The 27,086-nt window shown below is 35.9% G+C and overlaps 1 protein-coding gene across 3 annotated transcripts in view; it reads left to right on the top strand.

Annotated features, from left to right (window-relative positions):
- Nucleotides 1-27,086, top strand: part of DCC (DCC netrin 1 receptor) — a 1,201,126-nt gene that overhangs the window by 872,948 nt on the left and 301,092 nt on the right. For all 3 annotated transcript variants that reach the window (XM_032152264.2, XM_058438331.1, XM_058438332.1), the window contains exons 10-12: nucleotides 6,648-6,796; nucleotides 8,796-8,934; nucleotides 16,950-16,999. In XM_032152264.2, the coding sequence (XP_032008155.1) occupies nucleotides 6,648-6,796; nucleotides 8,796-8,934; nucleotides 16,950-16,999 (338 nt within the window). The remainder of the gene's footprint in view (nucleotides 1-6,647; nucleotides 6,797-8,795; nucleotides 8,935-16,949; nucleotides 17,000-27,086) is intronic.

The following is a 27,086-nucleotide window of genomic DNA, read 5'->3' as shown; positions in this document are numbered from 1 at the left end:
CTGGGGTTCAAGGGATCAGGGATCAAGGGATTATCCTGCCTTTGCCTCCTGAATAGCTAGGATTACAGGTGCCCACCACCACGCCTGGCTAATTTTTTGTATTTTTAGTAGAGATGGGGTATCATCTTGTTAGGCGGGCTGGTCTTGAACTCCTGGCCTCAAATGATCCTCCCACCTCGGCCGCCAAAAGTGCTGGGATTACAGGCATAAGCCACTGCATCCAGCCTCATTGTTGAACATTTTTGAGCCTCCCTTTATTTCATTTTCTCTTGAAGCTCATGTGCATATAATGTATCACATATATAAAAGTATATAAATGATACTAAAATATACTTTATGGATGTGGATCTGAATAAATGTATAAGTATATATATAGATATATATACACATGCATACCTATACATATCTTAATAATTAACATAAATAATATATTCTTCATATATATGTAAGACCATATATATATATATATATATATATATATATATATGACCTATAAATCAAAGGGAAAATATTAGGGAAATAATGAATTTGAATTTCTGGCATTTTTGTAAAGATGAGTAAGCATTTAATAGCTCAAGTGAAACACAGAGCCTTGACACTAGCCAGGAATGCAGTAAATGTGTATCTAACAGGCAAGCACTATTTTGGTCTATTTCAGAGGGCTGATATTTTATATATGAAATATATGTATATTTTGATATTCAAATCATACAATTATGAAATTTTTATTTTAACATATGAGAATAATTTGAAAATCAAATCGTAAAATAAATTTTAAAACAAAAGAGTTGAAGTAGGAAACAATTTAGTACCAAAGGGCAGTCATTTCTCAGGAAATAAAAAACAATTGGAAACTTTACACCAACAAATAGAATGTTCTCATTTGGCTGGTAATTGATGAAAATGCATCCTGTTGCTGTGAATACTTAAAGTAAATGATCCAGAAGAGTGTGGTTGATGCCCAGAGTATTGGGATTGGCACTACCAGTGTAAACTGAGTCCAAATTATGGTACTTATTGCCTGATATTTCCCCACCAATAATAATTAAGCTACTATATATAAATAAATTATCAGATGGAGAAAAGTGCCCACAGGCTCACATGCACACCAAACACATAGACACATGTACCAATTTTAGTTCATACTAGATGTGTGAGGAAAACACTCTTTTCTGATCCCTTTTAGTAATGATGAATCAACAAAATCAAATGAGTTAGACTACATAATGTGTCTTAGGCCTGTGATTTATGGTAACATTTGTAACTGTATATAAAGTCATTCATTTGACTGACATTTAATGAGTGCCTTCTATGTAGCAACATTGTGCATATCCTTGTGGAAAAGACAGTTGCTGCAATTATATGCACAACACAATGGAATGTGTACTGACCATTCTCCTGGGACAAAGAGCCAGGACACTGAGCAGCCCTGGCTAGGCTTAGCAGGAGAGGAGTGTGGCCTCATGTTTGTTCTTATGGGTATACTGCTTTGAGCTGCAGATATTCCTGTAGTCTATTTTCCCCCATGATGCCTGATGGAAGTGTCTGTGTGGTTGTCATATCTGATTCCCAGAAGTTTCCAAGCCTCAATGATTCTCAGAGTCATGGTCAGAAAAGGCTGTGCGTGACCTCCCACTCTGGACCATACACAGCCCCTACCTTGCTAAGTAGCTCTCTCAGCTTGCTCTTCAATATTCTCATAGGTTTCACTCTGGATGAACAGTTCATTTGCAGCTTCTCTTCCATGCCACACTTGGAACCTCAGAAAACTCTGAGTGACATGGGCACACCTCACACTCCTTCTCAGCAAATTTGCCACCTACTGTACATGTGATGGATCAGATAAGGTGCATTTTCTTCTCCTTTGCCCCTTGAAACTTGGAGTCCATTTGAATTGTTTCCCATCACCCCATTGTGCTCTAGTGGGAGAGATGAGCAGAAACTTCCCACACACTGCCTCCCTTTCCCTTCCCCCAGATACACACTCATCTCCCAGTCCTCCTGGAGTGGTTCTGTCTGGGAAACTAGGGCTGGGCTCTCACCTGCTTTGAATGTGTTACAAGTCACAGGAGGAGTGATGCCCTTGGAGTTGGGTCATTTTAAAATCCAAATCTCTGCTCCCAGATTGAGCCATGTTCACAACAAACAACGCCCTTTCCATGTGGCCACAAGAGAGCAAGAAGGGACACATTCAATGAGTACTTTATGTATCAACTGGGCCACATGTTTATGCACTGTGTGCACCATATCACAATTCTGGATCCCTCACATACAGCATATATCTTAACAGGTCATTCAGTCTCAATGTTCTCGCTCCTTTCTCTGCCTTCTGTAGAGGAATAATAGGTTCAGAATCAGAAATGTCCCCTCTTGAAATATGTGCATTGTCTTTGTGAATATATCAATAATAATACAAGCATGCAAATTATTTGTTTTTATTCTTTAAAATACAGTACTGTGACAATCCACTTGAACAATATTAGTGGACATATTTTTGGTTTGCTTTGTTTCATTTTTTTCCCATTAAAGAAAATGTCAGCTTTGTTATAACACAATACTAATGCATCACTGTAAACTTTAAGACTCCTCATTTGTCTCCTAAAGTCTCCTTTTTGGAACAGAAAGCTTTTTCATAGAAGAAGTATTTCTTCCTGGAAGAGTATTGAAGTGGGGACACTCATAAAGTGTCTGCCAAAATACAACTCTCTAGGAGTAAGGGTTCTTTCTGTGAAATAATACATCAAAGAGGAATGAGGAGAGCAAGACAAAACCCAGTAGAGATGGATTGGAATGGGATGCATTACTTTGGAGTCGTGAAACAGATGTGCTATCTGTATATATGTATATAAATGTTTGTGTAAATATATGTGTGCGCATATGTATGCATGCACACATGTTTCTTAGCTCTGTTCACCAAAAAGACCTAGAAGCAAATGCACTCAAGTAGCAACTTATACACCTAGGATTCAAATATTTGTCTTTATACCATTCCCCACTAAAAGAACCAAAAAACCTTGAAGGAATGTCTTTTTCTAGAGCTGAGGCAAGATCAAGATGAGCTTGGAACATATTATGCCAAAAAGAAAAGAGATACTCCATTAAATGATGGGGCATGTCACAGGGACAGAGAAAAACTATTAAAAAGAGCTTCCCTAGTTGAATCTGGGTAAATTTGAACACCAATATAATTAAGGACAATAATGAATTATAGATTATAAAAAGGAATCCATGTGTCCATTGAAATAAAAGATTCACAAAAGAGAAAAATATGGACTTAAATGCTAAGTGTCAACAAGTAAATGTAGAGAAAGGAATTCTGGAATAGGAAAAAAAAAATCATTATTTTGTAACCACCATGCTAGAAATTGACTCCATCAAGAAGAACCATTAGTAGATGCTAAGTCTATGGGAAATGTTGATAACAAGCATATTTATATGGTCCTAACGTTATCTCCCCATGGGTTGCTTATTAGTTGTAAGTGGTAGAGTAGAGGGCTGGGAAGGCGTAGGGGACCTTCAAATTCTACTTGGCCAAGTACTCGGTTCTGGCATCATAAATGAGGGCAGAGAGAGAGCTTGTGCCTCTGGATGTGATGCCCTGAGAACAGACATCATTTACATTTCATTTGTCTGAATGCATAACCTAAGTCTAATATGAGACAAAGACATATTCAAAATGATGAACATTTTATTTATAAAAAGGGGCTAGATTCTTTAAAAATATCAATTGCCTGAAAGTCAATGTATTTAGTACGGTTCCAACTCACAGCAGCCTGAAAAGACATGGCAACAAAATCTGACCCTAAGCTGGATCCAGAATTGGTGAGGGGAGTGCTACACAAATGACATTATTGGTCAGTTGATACAATCAAAATGCAGATGAAGATTAGATAAAAGTATTGTGTTAATATTAAATTCACTGAAGTTGATAACTATACTATTCATATACACATTTATTTTTAAGAAATATGCACTAAAGTAGGATTAGGGAGAAATGATTTGGGTAGCTTATTCTGATTAGATACTCTGTCTTTGTGTGTGTGTGTGTGTGTGTGTGTGTATGTAATTATATAGAGAGGAATATTTTGGTATATATATTTCAAAGTGTTGACAATAGGTAAGTCTGGATAAAGGAAACATGGTTCTATGCACTATCCTTATCCTTAAAATTTCGTTTTGTTTTAAATTATTTAATACTTTTTTAATGGCAAAAAGGAAAACAATAATTTTTTTAAGATAAAAAAATACAATTGTTAAGAACAAGGCATCTCAAGATTCCGGGACTGGTGAGAAATATGTGAAGGTAACATCAATACATGTTCTGCCATGAATAGAAATATTTTTCCAAATGAATGTATGAGCAGTGATACCATAAGAGGCCTTGGTTCCATGGAACAAATCTTGAAAAATGACTGTAAACTAGTTCAACCATTGTGGAAGTCAGTGTGGCAATTCCTCAGGGATCTCGAACTAGAAATACCATTTGACCCAGCCATCCCATTACTGGGTATATACCCAAAGGAGTATAAATCATGCTGCTATAAAGACACATGCACACGTATGTTTATTGCGGCACTATTCACAATAGCAAAGACTTGGAACCAACCCAAATGTCCAACAACAATAGACTGGATTAAGAAAATGTGGCACATATACACCATGGAATACTATGCAGCCATAAAAAATGATGAGTTCGTGTCCTTTGTAGGGACATGGATGAAACTGGAAAACATCATTCTCAGTAAACTATCGCAAGAACAAAAAACCAAACACCACATGTTCTCACTCATAGGTGGGAATTGAACAATGAGAACTCATGGACACAGGAAGGGGAACATCACATTCCGGGTACTGTTGTGGGGTGGGGGGGGCGGGGACAGCATTAGGAGATATACCTAATGCTAAATGACGAGCTAATGGGTGCAGGAAATCAACATGGCACATGGATACATATGTAACAAACCTGCACATTGTGCACATGTACCCTAAAACCTAAAGTATAATAATAAAAAAAAAAAAAAAGAAAAATGATGCAGAGATATGCTGTTAGTTTCCACGCTGATCTAAGAAGTGTATCAACAGATACATGACAGTCAGTTTTTCCTATGCCATTTTTGTGGAAGTTCAAACTCTCATAACTGTATTACAGGCCTACAATGTATATCTGTCCAAAGCTAGGTGTTATCCAAGGCTGGGGAAAATACACAGACAACATTATTAAGTAAGGCTGTAGTTAAACTTGCAATGGTGATATCATTTATTGATTTTAGGTAACCATAATGTGGCCATTGCATTTACCATTTACAAGCCATATACAGGTCCATATACAGGAATACAAAATTATGAACAAATACAAAATTTGCAAAGAATCAAAATGGAAGCTTTTTGTTAACTCATTCTGCATCTGAACCTGGCCTGACTCATGCTAGGATATTCATAGTCTTTAATAAGCCCATTTGGCATGAATATCATATGCTTTACTGCCAATATTTAGTTACATTTGATTAACAATGTAATCAATTTGATGTGAGTATCATATGCTTTACTGCAAATATATAGTTACATTTGATTAACAGGGTGCTACTAAAGACCCCATTAGGGAAAAAAAAAAAAAAACCTGCACAGATACCATGTTACTTTTCTAAAATCTAAAAGTTTCAAAATCGTAAGATACCTGGGCTGGGTGTGGTGCCTCACACCTGTAATCCCAGCACTTCGGGATGCCAAGGCAGGAGGATCACTTTCCAGGAGTTCAAGACTGTCCTGGGCAACATAGTGAGACCCAGTATCTACAAAAACTAAAAATAAAAAAATAGCTGGTCATGGTGGTGCGTGCTTGTAGTCCTGTCTACTCAGGAAGCTGAGACAGGAGGATTGCTTGACCCCAGGAGTTCAAGGTTGCAGTGAGATGTGATCATGCCACTGTACTCCAGCCTGAGAAACAGAGCAAGACTCTGTCTCTGAAAAAAAAAAAAAAAAAAAAAAAGTGTTTTAGGTAGACGATTGTGGATCTGTGCTGTCTAATTTCATTAGCAGACAAGTTATTTATCCTTCTTATGTAAAGTAACCAATAAGAGAAAATGTAACACTAAAAAGTGGAATTGAAAATGAAATGCTAAAATTCATTTAATGAACCCAGAATCAGGCAAGATTTTAAAACTCTGACTTAAATAAAGACAATGTGGTAAATTATCCATAGCTGTGTGACCTATTTTAATTATAAGTAGAACCATAATGTACAAGTACTCCAAATGTACTTTCTCTTTTCCTTCTGCAGTTATTAGCCATATGCAGGCAAAGACATAGTGGCAAATTTCTCAGACTAGGAATTTAGATTCAGAATCCCACTCTTTGCTGCCATTATCTTAGTCACTTATACTCCTTTACCAGTTTCTTTAAATGTAAAATAAAATAGGCAATTTCGGTTAATATAAGCTTTCTTATGAATTTTAAAATGAAGTGATTCTAAAGTTTCCAGAGTTTATATTTTTATATTTTTATTCCATATTATTTTAAAATACATACTCCTAGAATTTTATTGAACTGTAAAAGTGTAATTTTGTTTGTTTTGAGAAAGAAAACTCACTCATCCTAATCACTTTTATTTATTTATTTATTTATTTATTTATTTATTTATTTTTATACAGTGCAAGTTCCAGGGCCAGTAGAAAACCTGCAAGCTGTATCTACCTCACCTACCTCAGTTCTTATTACCTGGGAACCCCCTGCCTATGCAAATGGTCCAGTCCAAGGTTACAGATTGTTCTGCACTGAGGTGTCCACAGGAAAAGAACAGGTAGGTGAAGGAATGGACTACACTGCTTCCATCTGTTGAATGTTTCCATCCATTGGCTAGCTCTAGGGCTGGAGAAATAGGGAAAGACCCGCAAGCTCTTGATACAGCCCAGTGTTTAGCACATTCATTGAAAAGCTGATTAGTTTTAAAGCACTTGTTGTTGGAAACTTTACACAATTTAATTAAATTCTGGTGGTAAGAGGTAAATGGGCAATAAAGTGATGTCAATAGAAAGGATGCCAATTTTTTGTTTGAGTCTGCAGTGGCCTGGCCTGTGTGGGCAACCAGATTTGTATTAACTCACCTGGTCATGGAAGGCATTTGCATTTTTATTCCTTAGACTAAGGGGTGATTGCCCTCCTAGTCAATGGCGTTCGTCAAACTGCTTTTTTCATTCTAATACATTTATATTATATCTAACTCCCTTCCATCATCAGGATGTGACCTATCATTTTTTAATGTTTTCAGAAGAACTTAATCTGAGAAGCCTAGTCTCCTCCTCCTTACATTTTGCTCCTACCCAATGGTTAGCATAGACACGTGAAAAGAAGTAAATTAGTTGTTCAGGTAAACTAAAAGTAACAAGGTCTTTAGGGAGACACATGAAACTGAAAAATTCTTTCCTTTTCCTTGTGATACATGCACACACGCATGTTAAAAATAGAATTTCTGAGTTTCATATATATGTATATATATATTACATATGTATACATATATGTATTATACATGCATAATATTATACATGCATAATACATATATGTATATAATACATATACATATTTTATATATAATACGTATAATATGTATACATATTATTTATGTATATAATACGTATAATATATATGCATTATATACATATATATTTTATATACATATATGTATATAATACATATATTATATGTGTATTATATATACATATGCATATAATACATATATAATACATATATAACACATATAAAATATATAATACATATATGCATATACATATATAATACATATATATGTGTGACTATTGAAGTATTTACTTCCAGATTCTCAACTTTGTGTAGGAAAATATGTACAGACAAGTGTATATTCAGTAGTTAAATCAAAAATTGGCCTCAGGATATGGGAGTTCTTACTATTTGTTGTGAAGCTTGTCAAGCATAGAATGGCCTTCCTTCTTCCACATAAACTGCATGATCAGAATTTTTATTTAAAAATAAGAAATATTTTATATTCAAAAATAGCTCAAGCCCAGCCCCAAATTATACTATAAGATAAGCATTAAAGAGCTCCTCCTATGTAATCACGGGTTGTATTTTTTTTCTTGCTATCTTCAAGCTATTTTTAGCTTTTGTTTTTTCAACTTTCTGTTTTATCTGCCTTTCTATATATTTTAGCTCTTCAATGCATTTTGCCAACCAATTTAAATAAATTCAAAACCAGCATCATCCACGATAGATGTGAGTGTGAAGATCTGATTCCTCAGTGACCTTCACCTCCAGTAGCTCATTTACTGCAGCCATGAGATACTCAAATAACTTCAACCAATCTAACAGCATTTTGGGAGATAAAAATTGTGGCAAAGTGTCTGACAGTTTCAAGAGCTCTGGGTATATTTCAGCAAGAGAAGCACAAAATCTATTATTTCTTGGTGAATTATTCCATTTTGGGTACAGGAGAAAATCTCTGTTCCTGTGGCGTTATAAGCTGCCATCTGCCTGTGAGGGTTTAGGTGTGGGTAGAATAACCCTAACCATTCAGTATATTGAGTAGTGTTAAATAAACTGGAACTTAATGACTGTAAAAATAGCATGTGCTGTTTTAACAAGGAGTCTACAGAGTAGTTGGTTTTTAGTGGGGGAGTCTGTGTCACAAGGTAGGTTTTATAGCTCATTAGAAGGCTGGAGCATAGTTTGTAAGGGTCTAATGTCCAATTCACTGATTGCACAGAATGAGTGCCATTTCTACTTTAATGTGCTTCCTTGATAACAGTTTTGGTGTTTTATGTCTCCAGAATATAGAAGTTGATGGACTATCTTATAAACTGGAAGGCCTGAAAAAATTCACCGAATATAGTCTTCGATTCTTGGCTTATAATCGCTATGGTCCGGGAGTATCTACTGATGATATAACAGTGGTTACACTTTCTGACGGTAAGTTAAAAACAGTGAAACTCTTTTTACATATTTGCTACAATAACGACATAATATTGCACATATATCATAGATTCCATTTTCAAGGCTTCCTGACTAAAATTTTATGGACTATTACAGTTAAATGTAAACTTTCTATCAAGATATGTACTCCCAGCTGGGTGTGGTAGTTCACACAGGTAATCCTAGCACTTTAAGAGACTGAGGCAAGAGGATGAGTTGAGCCTAGGAGTTCGAGAGCCACCTGAGCAACATAGTAAGACCCTACCTCTGTAAATGATGTTTTTTTAAATTAACTGGATATGGTGGCATGCACCTGTGATCCCAGCTACTTGGGAGGCTCAGGCTGGAGGATCACTTGAGCCTGGGAGTTCAAGACTGCAGTAAGCTGTGATCGTTCTACTGCACTCCAGCCTGGGCAACAGAGTGAGACCCTTTCTCCAAATTAAATAAATACATATGTATATATGTGTATGCATATACACATACTCTTGAGTCAGTATATACTAATAGGTAATCCTCAAAATGTGACTATTGACTGAGAGCTAAAATTATTTTGTGTATTTTTTATTTCTTTAAATGTTCTAATACAAATGCATTTGTGCATGTGTGGACTAATTTTGATTGGCATGTTTTATACCCCTATTTAAAAGTGTGCAGATGATTAAAGGTGTAAGTGATAGACAATCCCCCTATATTTACCTCTTAATTAGAAAATATATCAATAGGAATCAGGCCAAATAAGCTGATATTAAAATTTAAAGTATTAAAATTGAGCATGAAAAATGTGTATGTTGCCTACTAAATGGAAGAATAGACATAGACATACACATTTGAGACAAGAAGTGCAGTGACACAATTGTGCTTCACTACCCCCTTTATTCCTGGGCTCAAGGGCTTTTCTTTTCTTTCTCTTTTTTGGAAACGGAGTCTCACTCTGTCACCCACGTTGGAATGCGGTGGTGCAATCTCAGCTCACTGCAACCTCCACCTCTCGGGTTTAAGTGATTCTCCTGCCTCCAGCCTCCTGAGTACCTGGGATTACAGGTGCATGACACCACCCCCGGCTAGTTTTTGTATTTTTAGTAGAGACAGTGTTTCACCATGCTGAGCAGGCTGGTCTCAAACTCCTGACTTCAAGTGATCCACCCACCTTGGACTCAGAAAGTGCTGGGATTACAAGTGTGAGCCACTGCACCCAGCCTCAAGGGATTTTCCTGCCAAAGCCTCCCCAGTAGCTGGAACTACAGGCATAGGCCACAGCAGCCAGCTAATATTTTTATTTTTTGCAGAGGCAGGGTCTCACTTTGTTGCCCAGGCTAGACCTGTTTTTTAATGCCATAAAAGAGAGGAATAAATCTTAATAAACAGAATAAATTTGACAAAGTAATAGCCAGGGGAAACTAGACACCTAACTGCTAGATGATCATGAAAGGTTGGGAAATTTGATAAAAAGTAAAAATAAAATACATCAAAGTATATGATGTGGGGCCAATGAAAACTCAGGCAGGTGCAGAAATGTAGAGATAGGCCCTTGTGAATATTAAAAAAGGCTACAAGCTAGCTCTTTTCAGCAACAGTTTCCATTTGGTGTGTTTAATTCTATAAATTATTTATCTTTTTAATTAAAAAATGACTTTAGCTTGTGATTTCTTGACAGATCTATCGTTGTTTAATCTGGGAAAGTACCTGGGTATACATTTCACACAAAATCAATGAAATGAGGAAGGGCATGCATATTATTAAGGACAGGACAAAGAGAACACAGGAATAATGCTCATTTGCAAATTCAACTTTAAAATGTATTTTATATGTAATACCACTTTGGTATCATTTTTAATGTAATTCTTATGCCCATCCATCCAATTCTGTTATTGAAGACAGAACAGAATATTTATTGGTAGAATAAATTACTTCACAACTTATAATTATAAAAATAAAAGAAAAACAAATGAAAGTGAATATTTTACATAATTTATGTAGATTTCATTCACACTCTGAACTGTAATACTGGGGCCTTATTCTCCACTTTGGTTTTAAATGTCATAAGTGAGAAAGATATATTATTATTCATTAGTCCAAGAATTATCTTCTGGAGGTGTTACAATGTTTAGGACTTAGAAAATGTCTGTCAGTATAAAAAAAGAATTTCGTGACCCTAACCCCAATAAACATCACTGTGCAAAGGACACCAAATTCTCTCTCTCAAATGCACTGAAAGGAGATAGCAAGGGCTTTATAAGCTTCTTCGAGTGGACACCGTGACCTCATTTGCATTCATTTTTACAATCAACTCATCTCTTTTCATGTCCAACACAAATCTGTGGCTCTTGGCTTTCATTTCCTTATTATCTAGTTCCTTTCTGTCTACTTCAATCTCATGTCTTCTCCACTGTACTGAAGCTGTGCATGCTGAGGTCATATATCACATTGAGTTGTATTTAATCACATTTAATAGTCACCTGCTTCCCAGTCTTCAGTCGTGGAGCACTCTTCTTCGTTAACTTTGTGTATCTTGTAACAGGTGAATGTTGTGAAAAGTAAATGGGCTGATCTGTGTAAACATCTAACAAAGTGTGTGACATTTAAGTGTTTGATAAACATTATCTCTACCAATGTGCACTTCACTTTTTCTCATTATATTAATATTACATGCCCCTAAATATGAAGGATGCTGTTATATTCATCTCTGTATTCCTCCTAAGTAAATATTTATTGAATTAATTAGACAGCTCAGTCAAAACTGTGCAAATTTCTGTATGCAAAGGCTTATCTTTAGGATTTCCCATTTGTGGAACTAATTTAATATATTAATTTAATATATGACTGTGTCTAAATGCATCTGTATTATAGAGAACATAATAATTCTTTTCATATCAGGAGTCTTACCGTAAAAAATATATTGAGGCATAGAAAAATTAAAAAAAAAGCAAAAGTTAATTGTAAATACATTTCTTCCAGTTTCATTACTTTATGTTCTTTCTCCCTGTTCTACTGGGATGCTTGTAAAGATCTTTATCCGGATGAGCTGTCATCTCTAATTTAGCTCGGTTTTATTTTCTGAGTAGAAACCTTATTTTTTATTAAAATTCCGTAGAAACCTTATTTTTTATTCAAATTCCTCCACCTAGAAAACCATTGGTTTACAATGAGCCATTTTTTTTTTTTTTTTTTTTTTTTTTTTTTGCTGGAGTGCAGTGGCGCGATCTCGGCTCACTGCAGGCTCCGCCCCCTGGGGTTCACGCCATTCTCCTGCCTCAGCCTCCGGCGTAGCTGGGCCTACAGGCGCCCGCCACCTCGCCCGGCTATTTTTTTGTATTTTTAGTGGAGACGGGGTTTCACCGTGTTAGCCAGGATGGTCTCGATCTCCTGACCTCGTGATCCGCCCGCCTCGGCCTCCCAAAGTGCTGGGATTACAAGCGTGAGCCACCGCGCCCGGCCACAATGAGCCATTTTTTTCACACCATTGAGATTATACAGCATATGGTCATCTAACTAATTTTGCCAGTTTGTTCCAAAATACTGTCTCTTGCACTAGTTGGCATAGGTAAGTCACTAAGAGCTTTTATGAATGAATGAACCATTGAAAGTTTCCATGCCAGCTTGTCCTGTGTCCAAATGCATAAGGACCTGATTTCATAGGCAATATAAGAATGTGCTTATTATTTTTATGAACGTTATTAATATTTCTTGAATACTTACTAATGGAAGGCTCTGATCCAAGTACTTTGCATTTACCTTTCATCCTCACAATACTACTGTAATTTTCCCTACTTTACAGATGACAAAACTAAGTCAGAAAGAGTTCACAAAAGGTAGTAAGCAGCAGAGCCAGACCACATAAGCTAGTAAATTCAGAGGCAAGATTCAATGGGGAAACATGTTTCTTTTATTCTATGATAAGTGCCTTTAAAGGAAAATGCTTATAATTAAGTATGAATTACTGGCCGGGCATGGTGGCTCACTCTTGTAATCCCAGCACTGTGGGAGGCCGAGGTGGGCCGATCACGAGGTCAGATGGAAAGCATCCTAACATGGTGAAACCCACTCTCTACTAAAAATACCAAAGAATTAGCCGGCCATGGTGGCGGGAGCCTGTAGTCCCAGCTACTCGGGAGGCTGAGGCAGGAGAATGGCATGAACCCAGGAGGTGGAGCTTGCAGTGAGCCGAGATCATGCCTCTGCACTCCAGGATGGGTGACAGAGCGACACTCTGTCTCAAAAATAAAATAAAATAAATAAAATAAAAATGAATTACTGCCGGGCAGTAATTACACTTGTAATCCCAGAACTTTGGGAAGCTGAGGTGGGTAGATCACTTGAGGCCAGAAGTTCGAGAACAGTCTGGCCAACATGGTGAAATTCTGTCTCCAATAAAAATTAAAAAGTTAGCCAGGTATGGTGGTGCACACCTGTCACCCCAGCTACTCGGGAGGCTGAGGCAGGAGAATCACTTGAACCCGGGAGGCAGAGGTTGCAGTGAGCCTAGATCACACCACTGCATTCCAGCCTGGGCAACAGAGAAAGATTCTCTCTCAAATAAGTAAGAATTATTTTGGTCTATAAATTGTGTGTACATGGCAGCGTACATTTGCTGAGGGGAGGAATTGAAGTGCCTGTGCCTTTGGAGACTCATTTACAATTATGGGAACTTGATCTGTCCTGCAAAATACCTCATATCCATGAGTTTCAAGCCAGCATCCTTCTCCATATTGAGGGAAGTTTCCAGCCCCACCTCTGATTGGCTTGAATGGACCTATTTATTATAAATAATAAATTATTTGACATTTTGAAGAGAAAAGTGTTCTTTCACTTCTGCCTCATGAAACAAGAAGCATCTTGGGAAGACAAATATAGAAAAGAACAATCGATATGGATTCTCTTCACTTTCACCTAGCCCTGGCATCTACTGTATCTATTTATCTCCAAATAATATGGAAATTGATAGTGAGAAGGAGGGAGTAGGAACTGATAACTAAAAATACTGTAGAAAAAATTCTCTAGTCTCCTCCCTGATATGACAAGAATAGCCAGTGTGCTATCAGTGGAAAGTTAGAGAAGAAATGTGCACTGTAAAAAAAAATAAAAAAAACTACCTCAATACCATTACAATAAGGACTTTTAGCAGAATTTTATTTTATTGCCTTTCAATTCTTGTTTTGTTTTGTTTTTTTTGAGACAGAGTCTCACTCTGTTGCCCAGGGTGGAGTGCAGTGGCACAATCTCAACTCACTGCAGCCTCCACCTCCCAGGTTCAAGTGATTCTCCTGCCTCAACCTCTGGAGTAGCTGGGACTACATGAGTGTACCCACACGCCCGGCTAATTTTCATATTTTTAATAGAGATGGAGTTTCACCATATTGGCCAGGCTGGTCTCGAACTCCTGACCTCAAGTGATCCACCTGCCTTGGGCTCCCAAAGTGCTGGGATTACAGGTGTGAGCCATCATGCCCAGCCTGCCTTTCAATTCTTAATACAGAAAACAGCCTTGATGCTTATAAAATTGTGGTAGCTACAAAAAGAAGAACACATATATATCTATCCTCTTAAAGTTTTCTTGGCTTTCTAGAAATAAGGAATTAAATGCCACTTGTAAACTCAAAGTGACATTTAAGGGTTGCATATCAGCTAGAACAGTACCTACAACAAAACGCATGATAAATGTTACCTTCTCTTTCTTCCAAAATTCAATTATCTATCAAAAATTCAGTTAGTAATTGATATTATGTTTGGATACTAACTGATCAAAAAGTGAGTGTAATATTATTAGAAACATATAGCATGACATGTCAGTATTACAATATTAAATATAAACTAGAAATATTCTTTCATGTTTAAGAAGTGACTCAGCCAGGCATAATGGCTCACTCCTGCAATCCCAGCACTTTGGGAGGCCGAGGCGGGTGGATCACGAGGTCAGGAGTTCGAGACCAGCCTGACCAACATGGTGAAATCCGTCTCTACTAAAAATGCAAAAGTTAACCGGGCGTGGTTGTGGTGGGCGCCTGTAGTCCCAGCTACTTGGGAGCCTGAGGCAGGAAAATGATGTGAACCTGGGAGACTGCAGTGGGCCGAGATGGCACCACTGCACTCCAGCCTGGGTGACAGAGCGAGACTCCATCTCAAAAAAAAAAAAAAAAAGTGACTCAATATCACTTAATATTAAGACATTATTTCCAAACTTTGCTTTTAAAGGATAACACTTTTAGAAGTTTGTGAAATTATATGATATAGAGCATGTTATTCTTCAAATGGTACTTCAATTTAAAAAACTAAATTGTAATTTTTATGTCAGTAATTATAATGTTTAGAATAGAATAAATAATAAATAAATAATACAAGTACAATTTATACTTTAACTTAAAAGTAAATTTACAAAACAAAACGTGGGAACAAACCCTGAATATGGAACCCTTTTTATTGGAATTTATAAACTTTCTATTAATGTATTTATTCAGCAACTATTTACTGAATGTGCACCATATGCCTTAAACTCTTCTTGATACTGGTGATACAACATCAAAATGAATAAATACCTTTTTCCTTATTGGGGTTACATTCTGTATTTAATTTTAAAATCAGAATACGAACTTCAAAAAATTAACATTTTATAAATTGTGGAATATTTTTGAAAGAATACTTGCTGAGTTAATTCGTGAAAAACAAGCCGATGAGCATTTTGTCAGAAACTACATTGGCTGCAACCTTCATCAGGCACTAAGATCAGAAGTTCAAAATCAAAATAAAAAAAAAAAAGATTGCATTTCCCATTATTCCCAGAAAGGTCTAGGAACTATATAAGTAAGTGCTCATTTGCTTATTCAATCATTAATTCAGTAAATATTAATTGAATGTCAGTTTGAAAGATAAAAGATTAATCAGTGACACATCATGCCTTCATGATAATTACTATTTGGAAGATAAATTCAGAGTATGACATAAATAAATTCATCGTCAGATGTAAGTACTCCATAGAAAAACATAGTTTTTTTTCCAAATTCTAGTAAAAGAAGGGGAAAGATGTCAAAAATAGCCCTTAGATTCTTGAAAATGCCTGAGAACTTTTCTATTAAACTCATCTATTTGTGAGGAACAAGGATAGGGACTACTCACTTTATAGATTAATATGTGTTAACCATTTATTGAATGCTACTTCTATTCCTATTATGGGGCAAAAAGCTTTATTTCATTTATTTTTCATCCCAGACATCTAGAGTAGTTCCTGACATGTAAGAGCCATTCAATAAGTGGTTGTTTTTAAATCACTCACATGATAGAATATTCACTTTTTTGGTAGAGTAAATATTTATTGTAAGTATTAAAAGAGAGCTGTATATGTTCTTCCTTCTATAAAGGAGTAGTTAAATAAAAATGCAGGCAAGAAAAACAAAATACTGTACCTAGAAAGTCTACAAAGAAAAATATACTGCTCCTTTGCTAATAGAATTGACTCATCAAGTGCTATTTGCAACCTACTTGTATTTATCACATAAGGTTTAATTTTACACAGCTAAAAGAACTGAGAAGTATTTCTTCTTTTCACTTTTTAAGAGCTAATAAAGATTGCATTACAGGAATTAAGAAACCTGGGTGACCATTATAATGACATATTTTATCATAAAATTATGCAGATTCTGAAATGCACAATATCTTAAGCCTTTAAAACTACTCTAAGAAATCTCCTGTGTGTTTTTATTGGTTTCTCTGGGAAAGTTATCACAAGAGGGCTGTAATTAAATGGTGGTGTTTGGTATCACTGCCCACGTTCTCTTGTGTAACAGTTTTGGGGGCTCCCTACATAGGTAAGTTAACTGGCTTGCCAAATGAGAAAAAAAATAGACAAATAGTTATTTTTCATCTCTCCAAAAATTTTTGAAGTACTACCTGGGCTAACCTACCTAATTATCATTATAAACTATATAAAAAAAAAAACACACTCTCTTTTTACTAGACACGTGGTGTTTTTCTTTCAAGATTTTGGCAGTAACTGTGACAATTTCTTTGATTCCTTTTAGTGCCAAGTGCCCCGCCTCAGAACGTCTCCTTGGAAGTGGTCAATTCAAGAGTAAGTTGGCTAAACGTTCTCTACTCCATTACCTATCATGATTACCTATCATGTATAACCTTCACTCACCCAACTGCCATCTTGAGTACAGGGTAGTGGCTTCCATGTGAAGAAATGTCGTGGAGCAACACAGCAAGTGACATTGATCCCACATCCTCTTCCATCAGACTTAAGTAAATTAAATGAAATATTTGTCTACTTCTAAACAAATATTTTGATTTACAAATATTAAACAAACATTGATTTTGTAAATGTTTTAGTGGTCAAAGGCTATTCCTTAAGGAAACAAAGACATCTGCTTCGTCTATATTCACCAGTCTATCATATAGCTATGATAATGTGCTAGATGAGGAAATTGAAATAATTAGGAGAAAGAAAGACTGTTTCCTAACACATTGCTTAGAATTGAATATTTCATCATCATCCTCATTCTTCCTTTATAAATGTAGTCATTGAAGGCCATTCTTGAACTTCAATACAGTTATATTTATGTAGCGATATTACCTAGTTGTTAGTACTTTCCTGGCCCAGAATGTTGCTATGACTTTCAAAAGAGCTCAACTTAGGCTAGTATTGCTGAAGTAGTCTAATGCCAGAGGTCAGTTTTCTAGAAACATGTCATTATTTCAAGTCACTCAGGGTTGGAAATAAGCCAAGGCCACCTAGTAGAGTATAACAAATGAGGATTCGCCTGGTTTGACCCTGTCACCACCTGGCCACTATGCCTGGAGCTCAGGTTAGTTCCTTCTCGTGTGAGGAAACTGACCTAAATGATTTCTAAGCTCTGGGAGACAGTAGAGAAATGATACGGGTCTTAGAAAAAGTCATACTCTTGGTTTTAATTCTAGCTTTCTCTTTTCATAACTATTTGGTCTTAGCAAAGTTTTCAACCTTAGCAAACCTCTTTCTATGTTTAAGTATCATAAGAATTACTATCTTCCTTATTGACTTATCATAAGAAAGTAATAGTAAAACATATGCGATGAATCTGACTTAATAGTGATTCCTTCATTCCATGTGCAAACGCCTTGTCATATTTTGTAAAAAATCTATGATGAAGCCATATCTTGTGATGTTAATTGGATTTGTCTCAGTCAAATGAATTTATCTTTTGAAGCAAGTGAATGCGTTATTCTCTTATACTTTTAGGCAGTATATTGGATAAGAACTGTTAAAGCAAACATAAAATTAGAAGAAAATAACTAAACTTAGGGGAAAAAATGAGCTAAAGGAAAATAATCAAAAATTAACCTAACCCTACAAATGACATTTTTATCTGCAACAACACTGCTTTATAGATGCGCCACTTAAATTAAGAGATTGCCAAGTCAAAGTCAAGTAGATTTTTACAATTGTATGTTGTAAATGAATGAAATTTGGAAAACGTATTGTAGTGTCTCTTGTTTAACAATTCATCATTATTAGAATCCTCACTCCCTTTATATTTTTCCTCCAGGACAGAATATAGAAATTGATATACAAGCTATTTTGTGTTTGTGTGTTCATACCCTTTAAGAGTGTACTCCAGGAAAAGATGAATGTTTTCATCTGAAATGTGTATAAGGCATTACTGAATGACCCTGAATGCTAACTGTATTTGAATACGGATGTACTTTACTGAAGAGGGAATTCCTGGATTGAAAAATTGACTATATATATTACATATGTATACACACACACACACACACACACACACACACACACATACACATATACACACACAAATATCACAGCTTTTACTCTTCTCTAATTTGCTTGCTTGCAGCAAGCAAATACAAACACTTCTGCTTCTATCCTCTTTTAGTTGATATCTGGAGCATTGCACGGCTAGAAATTTTAAATTGTTCATTCACTTTTCAGAATGAAAATCGTATGCCCAGGCACTGGAAAGTCACACTCTCTCTCTCTTTTTCCTCTCTCTGATCTTATTTCATAGCTTCTAAGAAATTATGAATTATAAATTTTTATCTTGGACTGTTTTCAAGAGAAAAGAAACTGGATGATCAAAACACCACTTTTTGCTTTCTCGGTGTATTGATTCAGACAAAGGCAAACGTAATATTCTATTTTGATATTTGTCTTTTCTTTGAAATAGATGAAAAGTTTTAAAATATATTAATATTTACCCCTGACTGTTGCCATTTCAAGGAGCAAACTGTAGTTAAAAAGAAACATTATAGTTGAATAAATATTTTTTTTAATACTAACAGAATTCCAAGGTGTTTTTATTTTTTTTATATTTTAGAGACAAGGTCTTGCTTTGTTGCCCAGGTTGGAGTGCAGTGACACAACCATGACTTACTGTAATCTTGAACTCTTAGGCTCAAGTGATCCTCTTGACTCAGACTCTAGCATAGCTGGTACTACAGGCATGCAACCACCATGACTGGCTAATTTATTTTTGTGTTTTTTGAAAGACAAGGTCTCATTGTGTTCCCTAGGCTGGTATCAAAGTCCTGACCTCAAGCTATCCTCCCACCTTGGCCTCACAAAGTGCTGAGATTACAGGCATGAGTGACCATGCTCAATTCATGAATTTTTTACGTAATTTATTTTACTTGGGATTTTAAGATGGAAGAGAACACACTTTGAAAACTTATTCTATATCATATTTGTAAATATAGAGCAAAATTGATTTTTTATTGACAGTAAATGAAATAACTTGGTGCAACTAACATTTTTGCAGAAAGATTATTAGGATCTCTGTACATAAAACTGAGGGGTCGTTATAAGACACATGATCACAATCTAGGTACTCGTTAAGGTTTTGGTCACCCATAAGCCAATTGGACCCAGAAATCATGTTCCATAATAATTAGGCAGAGAAGTCTTTACACATCTAGATAATGGAACCAAGAACAAAATTCTCTTACTGTATCATTCTTGAAAACCCAGTATGGTAGAATATTTTTACAAAGCTGTAATAGCAGAACAGATTAGATTCCTTTTCTACAAGCTAACTATGAACACAATTTTTTTTGTTGTAGTAATGGCTTGACTTACACATATTACATGTCAAGTAAAACTGGGTCATAATGAGATGGTTATTTCTCATAATAAAATTTTGTTACAAGAAATAATATCTTTTCCAGAAAAAGATAATGGTTTATGAAATGGACTTTAAAATGTTGCATTTTATTAGGAAAACTTTTTATAAGAATAATTTCCTTAAGAATTTAATTTGAAATTCAATTATTATTCAATTATTATTGATTCAATTATTATATATTTCAAATACATACTACAACTTAATTAGTTGGCTAGAACATAAAGGATACATTTACAGAATACAGAGAGCTAATGTTGGGGCACAAATATTAATACTTCCCTGTGTTTCAATCTAAAAGTTCTGATGAGTAATAATGTTTAGAGGATGATAGAATTCAAGTTGCTTGGGTCCTTTTATTAACTATTTGAACCTGTGAAAAGTCAGGTGCCTCAGTTTCGTTTATTCAACACTTACTCTGTACCTGTTTTAATGTCATACATAGTAAGGAATGTGATCTAGAATTTGCCTTCATGCAGTTGGGAAGTGAAAGAACGTTCACTTTTCCTCTAGCCACTTTAATTTGTTGAACCTTTCAAAGTTGACGTTATTTTCTCATTGATAAAATGAGAGGGCTGGATAGAGAATCTCTAAAATCTCTTGTGGCTTCAAACATCTGTGCCTGTGTTTCTAACCATTATATCTTTTCTCAACCATTTTACCGTTAAAGAATTAGCGAAAACACAAATCAATTTCAGTATACCAGTCAACTCACTAGTTCAGATATATATTGACTGAGCATTACAGATTGATTGCAAGGAATGAAGTATTAACTCCCCTTTCCCCGCAAAACCCCAGTATATTATGAGGCATAGATCATTGTTCAGATTTAGATTTTTAAATGCAAATTGATGGATTCCTCTCATTATATCACCTCATACCTCTCTGCTGTTGAAATCCTTATTCTTGAACACCAGATGCATCTATGTGAATGTCTTTTTGTTGCATTCCTAAAAGCTGGTACTCAGTCAATCACAATCTGATAGTGTACATGGTGCCTTCAAAGCAACCGAAGAAAAACTTTCTAGTGTCTTCCTACGTCTTAAAGTGTCTCACTCTCCCTTGTTTCAGCACAACTTGGCATGCTTAAATAACTCAAGCCTGAGTTCAGCAATCATATGATTTCCTTTATGCATAAACTGTACAGTAGGAGAACAGCAAGTTCCTACTCTGCAAAGCAAACTGATCATTTTTAACAGATATTTTAACATTGTGTGTGTGTGTGTGTGTGTGTGTAACAAGACAGAGGAAATCTGAGTGTATTATGGGATAACTGCAGAAGGACATGCTTTTGAGGATGTGGTGCAACTTGCTGGATTTTGATTGAAGTCTCTATACCCTGTCATTGGGCTAGTGATGCTTCTCTTATTAGCCAAGTCCATAGCCAAGTGGATGGCTGAGTGAGTCATTTGCATATGACTCCTAGTGGGAAGGGAGGAGATGGGGAAAAGCTGGAGGCATGGAAAAAATGTGAGTTATGATATTAAATTGCAGATCCTCTGTGTTTGGGGTATGTGTATGTGTGTATTCAGTTTTGTCTTTTTTTTTCTGAAATTGGGGTTATCTTCTCTTGGTTATTCAGAAGGGGTTTCAGTTCACACTCCTCCCTGCTGCGTGACAATCTCTCTGAAAACATACTTTTCGAAAAGGGGTCTGGACCCACTTCTCTGCTTTCACCATTCTTCTAGTCAATGTTCATTTCTCTCTTGTATGTTGTATGGAGTCATAGGCCTCAGGCAGCCCATGGAAAAACATACTTCTTCGTGTCTCCCTAAGTCCTTTACAAAATACACTTTGGCTGCTGAGTTCCTGGATCCAGAGCTCTGAGCCCTCTCCTCACAAATGTAGTAGGTTTAAAAAATGGATTTAATGAAGAGAAAGAGGACATATGGGAGACTGCAGATGATTGTATTTACTTAAAGATAAACTAGAACCAGCATTTGCTTATTAATGAACAATTTAAATACAATAATGTTGATTCTCACAAGCTTAACATTGACACTTGTCCTCAATCATAACACAGAGCATTTCTGCCTGATCATAGTATTTGCCCTAGTTATCCATCCATTTAATTCAAGTAGGTGTAGATCTCTTATATTTATTTTAGTTATTGATTCCTTCATCAATTCATTACATGGTGATTTTTCAGCATAGATAATGTCCAGGGGCCTATGACTGAAAGTTTTAGGAAGGGTGGGGGGTAGGAGAATAATTGTAAGGAAGGCAATATTTCCTGGGGGCCTTACAGTCTAGTCTTTCTGTTTAGAATTTGTAGGAAAAACTAGACTGGATATAAATGATTATATTACATTAGAATCAGATAATTTGTAAGAATCCGTGAGACTCAAGGATAAGATTGTGTTTGGTCTATAATTTGGGTAGAACTCATCTTCAGATCTCTTCCATCCTATCTTTTCACTTAATAGATCCTTTTTTATTGTGGTAAAACATACTTTATATAAAATTTACCATTTTTTAATTTAATGTATTTTTTTAATTAAATACAAATTTAAGCATTTGTAAATGTGCAGTTTAAATGTGGTAAGTACATTCACATTGTTGTACATCTATCACCAGCTTCCATCTCTAGAATATTTTCCATCTTCCCAAACTAAAACTTAGTATCTATTCACCAGTAAGTCCCCATTTCCCCACACAGGCATAGATGTCTGAAGCCACAAGAGATTTTAGAGATTCTCTATCCAGCCCTCTTATTTTATCAACAAGAAAATAATGTCAACTTTGAAAGGCTGCAACAGATGAAGTGTGGCTAGATGAAAAGTGAACGTTCTTTCACATGTTTTCTTACCCACCTCTGAGCTCCATGAAGGCAAATTCTGGATCACATTCCTTATGTGGGAATGTGAGAGGAAATGGGGAGTTATTGGTGAATAGGTACTAAGTTTTAGTTTGGGAAGATGAGTTCTACCCAATTACAGAATCCCTGGCAACCACTATTTTACTTTTTGTATCCCGACTTACTTTATAAATGAGCAAAGAAACCAATTCATAAAAAAATTAATTTCCCCTTTGCTTCATTTAATTGAGAAATAAACAGTTTTCCAATTTTAGATCCCCATTCTTACAGAGAAATGAAAAATTTAATGAATCAGTGCTCAAGAATACAGACAGATGCTTTAATTGGCTAGGAAGAGATGCCTCACTTCCCATTATTGTCAGTGCTTTCAGAATACTTCTGTTCCAAAATTCCACATTTATAAATTGTTTTTAGAAAATCTGCTGAAATAGCCAACTGTCATATTTAGTAAGAGGAAACCAGAAACATAAACATAGGATTGTTCCAAAGAAACTGTAAAAGACATAATTTTGTCTCATATTCCATCAGAATTTAGACCATAGCTCCTGACCAGTTGCTTAATTGATTCTTAGACTTTTTTTTTTTTTTTGAGACAGAGTCTCGCTCCATCGCCCAGGCTGGAGTGCAGTGGCGCAATCTCGGCTCACTGCAAGCTCCGCCTCCCGGGTTCACGCCATTCTCCTGCCTCAGCCTCTCCGAGTAGCTGGGACTACAGGCGCCCGCCACCACGCCCGGCTAATTTTTTGTATTTTTAGTAGAGACGGGGTTTCATCGTGGTCTCGATCTCCTGACCTTGTGATCCGCCCGCCTCGGCCTCCCAAAGTGCTGGGATTACAAGCGTGAGCCACCGCGCCCGGCCCTTAGACTTTTTTTGAAGTTCCAAAAACTCAACAGTTTACTTCTCTTTTCAGTGAAAGTACAGTCAATGAATAAAGATCAACCATGAATTAGAGGAATAATAAATTAGTAAATTAATGGGTAACTAGTTTTTAAATGACATAAATGCATCGTTCCAACTTAAATGCTTTCTGTAATTAAGTTGAATAAAAGAATACTCTGCAAATTTGCAAATTGAAAGCATATCTTTGTATTACACTATTGTTCATTTTCTCAGAGCAGCTCTTCCTAAAGTCTATTTGAGAGAATACTTACCTTTTTCTTTTTTCTGTTTTTTTTTTTTGAAATGGAGTCTGGCTCTGTCACCCAGGCTGCAGTGCAGTGGTGTGATCTCAGCTCACTGCAACCTCCGCCTTCTGGGTTCAAGCAATTCTTCTGCCTCAGCCTCCTGAGTAGCTGGGACTACAGGCGTGTGCCACCACACTTGGCTAATTTTTTATTTTTTTTAGTAGAGACGGGGTTTTACCATATTGTCCAGGCTGGCCTTGAATTCCTGACCTTGTGATCTGCCCACCTTGGCCTCCCAAAGTGCTAAGATTACAGGCGTGATCCACCACGCCCAGCCTATGGTACTTTCCCAAGAAACAAGGTTGCTATGGCTTAAAAAATTGTGAGAAATATGGGAGGTTTCCTATTGGAGATATTAAAGGCTATGAGAAGTATTTGTTTAACACAGCTTTACCAATTGTTTTTTCTACAAAAACATTTTAGGCGAAATACGACCTTTAAAACTTCTTCAAAGTTGCTTAATGTCATTATAACATTACAAATGAGAACAATGTACTCCATAAATTGAAGGACCTCATCTTCCTCCAAAAATACCTTCTTATCTCAATTAATTTAAAATAATAATATATATTAAGTGAAAAAATAAATTTATGGAAAGCAGAAGTGAATCAAGGAATAGTTATAAAGGCCATTTGTGCATAACTAGAATAGGATATTGAGAAACTTCTATGACATCTGTTAGAAGATTTGAGTGAGTTAGAGACATGATTAAATCTCCATGTCAATATGAATTTTTATTAATGTAAATAGGACTTAGGAAAACATTTTTTAGACTTTTCTCATTTTTCATGTTTCATATACATAAAATACATCATTTTTCTGTTGTGATTTGAGAATGTTATATTTTACTCTTTTCTAATTTATTGTAGTCACTGCCATTAAGTATACTTGCACAAAGGATTTTGACAAAAAAAGATTAAAATATATGATAGAATACCATTCTCTTTTGAGTTCTAGCCTCACTTTAATATCACCTTATAATTTATACTTCATCACACAGATTTCTAATGGCTCCATTTCTGCTCGTCTCTGAAGGCAAAGCTCACTTTAGCCTTTCCATGAAGTTTGATGAGGTTTCCCTCAAGTCATACATTTTTGAAAAGTGGGAGGTTTAATAATGGGCTTAAATTAAATGAACCTAGGTCTAGTGATAAGGTCTCTGATTTTAATTTAGTTCATGGAAGTTGCCCTTATAGTTGGAATGGTTGATTAGTTAGAAGACATGAATAAGTTCAGCCCTACCAGTAGGTAAAAGCAGTTGCTAACTATGTGATTTGATTTTAAAGGTGTTGAACCATTCACCCATGTGCAAAAACTTTATTCAGTAGTATAGTTTTAAATATTATTTATATTATAAAACAACTTTTAAAATGCAAGCACTTTATTGAAAGATTTAACACACTAACGTGAGCTATTTTAGTCAATATTCTAGACACACATTCAGTGAAAACCTAATTATAACTGTAATAATGGCAGTAACCTTTTCCGAAGGTATTTTGTGCCTGGCAATGTGCTAAGCAATGAAAGTGGTATTTCATTTATTGCTTTTAACAATCCTATAAGATATTATAAAACTAATTCTGAAATACCAACTTTGAACTGTGCTTGTCGCTGGGAAGGCTATAACAAAAGCAATCAAATGCCTTCTTTTCTAGAGCTTACTTATATTCTAATACATGGAAATAGACTTATAAACAAATTAATCAACAATTGACACAGGGAGTGGTAAGTTCTGTGAAGAAAATCAAGAATAGTCATGTGATAGAATTTGAGGACCTTATTTAAATCATATTGTCAGGGAAGGAACTTTTAAGGAGATGAGCTGAGGCATGAATAGAAAAGGATCAGCTTTGTGCACACTCAAGAGTAACACATTTCAAGTGATGCCAACAACTAGGACAAAAGCAGTAAGGAGGGAACTATCTTTGCATGACTGTGAAGCTGAAATGAGAATAGAATAGACGATGGATTGCTGGGTTGGGGCCAGATCTGGCGGGGCTTTGTAGGGTGTGGTAAAAGTTGGGATTTCATTCTATGGACAATGAAAAGCATTTTGAAAGGGGAGTAATCAGATTCACCTTTTTTTAAGAATTACACTGACTACTGTGGGAAAATTATCAGGGGGTGGAACGTAGAGGAAGCAGGAAGACCAGTTCAGAGACAACCAAGTGTTCCATGTGAGATTATGTAGCAGGAAGACCAGTTCAGATACAACCAAGTGTTCCATGTGAGATTATGTAGTAGGAACCTAGGAGTCATAGGAGGTGATGGAGGGGGAAGTAGAAACCATCAGGGTCTGTGTTGGATCTACAGCCGACAGATTGGTTAATGGATTATAGGGCAGGAGGAAGAGCAAGATCAAGGATATAGAGTAAATTTTCAGCTATAAAATGTAAGCAGATTGTGGAGCTACTTAATGAGACAAGATTTGGTTTAGGGGACAATCACTTTTGGACATTTTGAATTTGAGGTAGCTATTAAATATACAATTAGGAATGCCAATCATGTAGACAATTTGGTATATGAGAATAGAGTTCTGATGACAGGTCATGCCAGGAGATATAAATTTAGGAGTCATTGTCATATTGATAACACTTAAGGAGAGACTACAGTTAGAAAAAATATGGCAGAAACTTGGAATACTTAACATTTAGAGATTGGGCAGGTGAGGAGGAGGAATATGACAGGGATAAAAAGAGGAAGGGTGATTTCTCAGGTGTCATGGTGGGGAAGAACGTTTCCAAAAGGTAGGAGCTGTTAACTATGTCATATGCTAATGAGAGATATAGTAAATCATGTCAGTAAGGTGACCACTGTGGGAAGGAGATATGACATTCTAGAGAGAGTATGAAGGGATTAAGTAGAGTGACTATAGATTATATTTGTGAGGAGTTTTGCTCTGAAGTGGAGTGATGTGATGGATAGTGTCTTTAGGAGGTGGTAGGCTTGAGGGAGGTGTTATTGTTTGTTTCATTTATTTATTTTTGTTGTTTCATTTTTGAACATGAGAGATAACCACAACTTTTAGAAATAAAGGA

The sequence above is a fragment of the Hylobates moloch genome, unplaced genomic scaffold (assembly GCF_009828535.3).
Source record: "Hylobates moloch isolate HMO894 unplaced genomic scaffold, HMol_V3 SCAFFOLD_5, whole genome shotgun sequence".
NCBI classification, from domain to species: Eukaryota; Metazoa; Chordata; class Mammalia; order Primates; family Hylobatidae; genus Hylobates; species Hylobates moloch.
The sequence above is the reverse complement of the archived record's forward strand: the minus strand, read 5'-3'. Positions and strand labels throughout refer to the sequence as shown.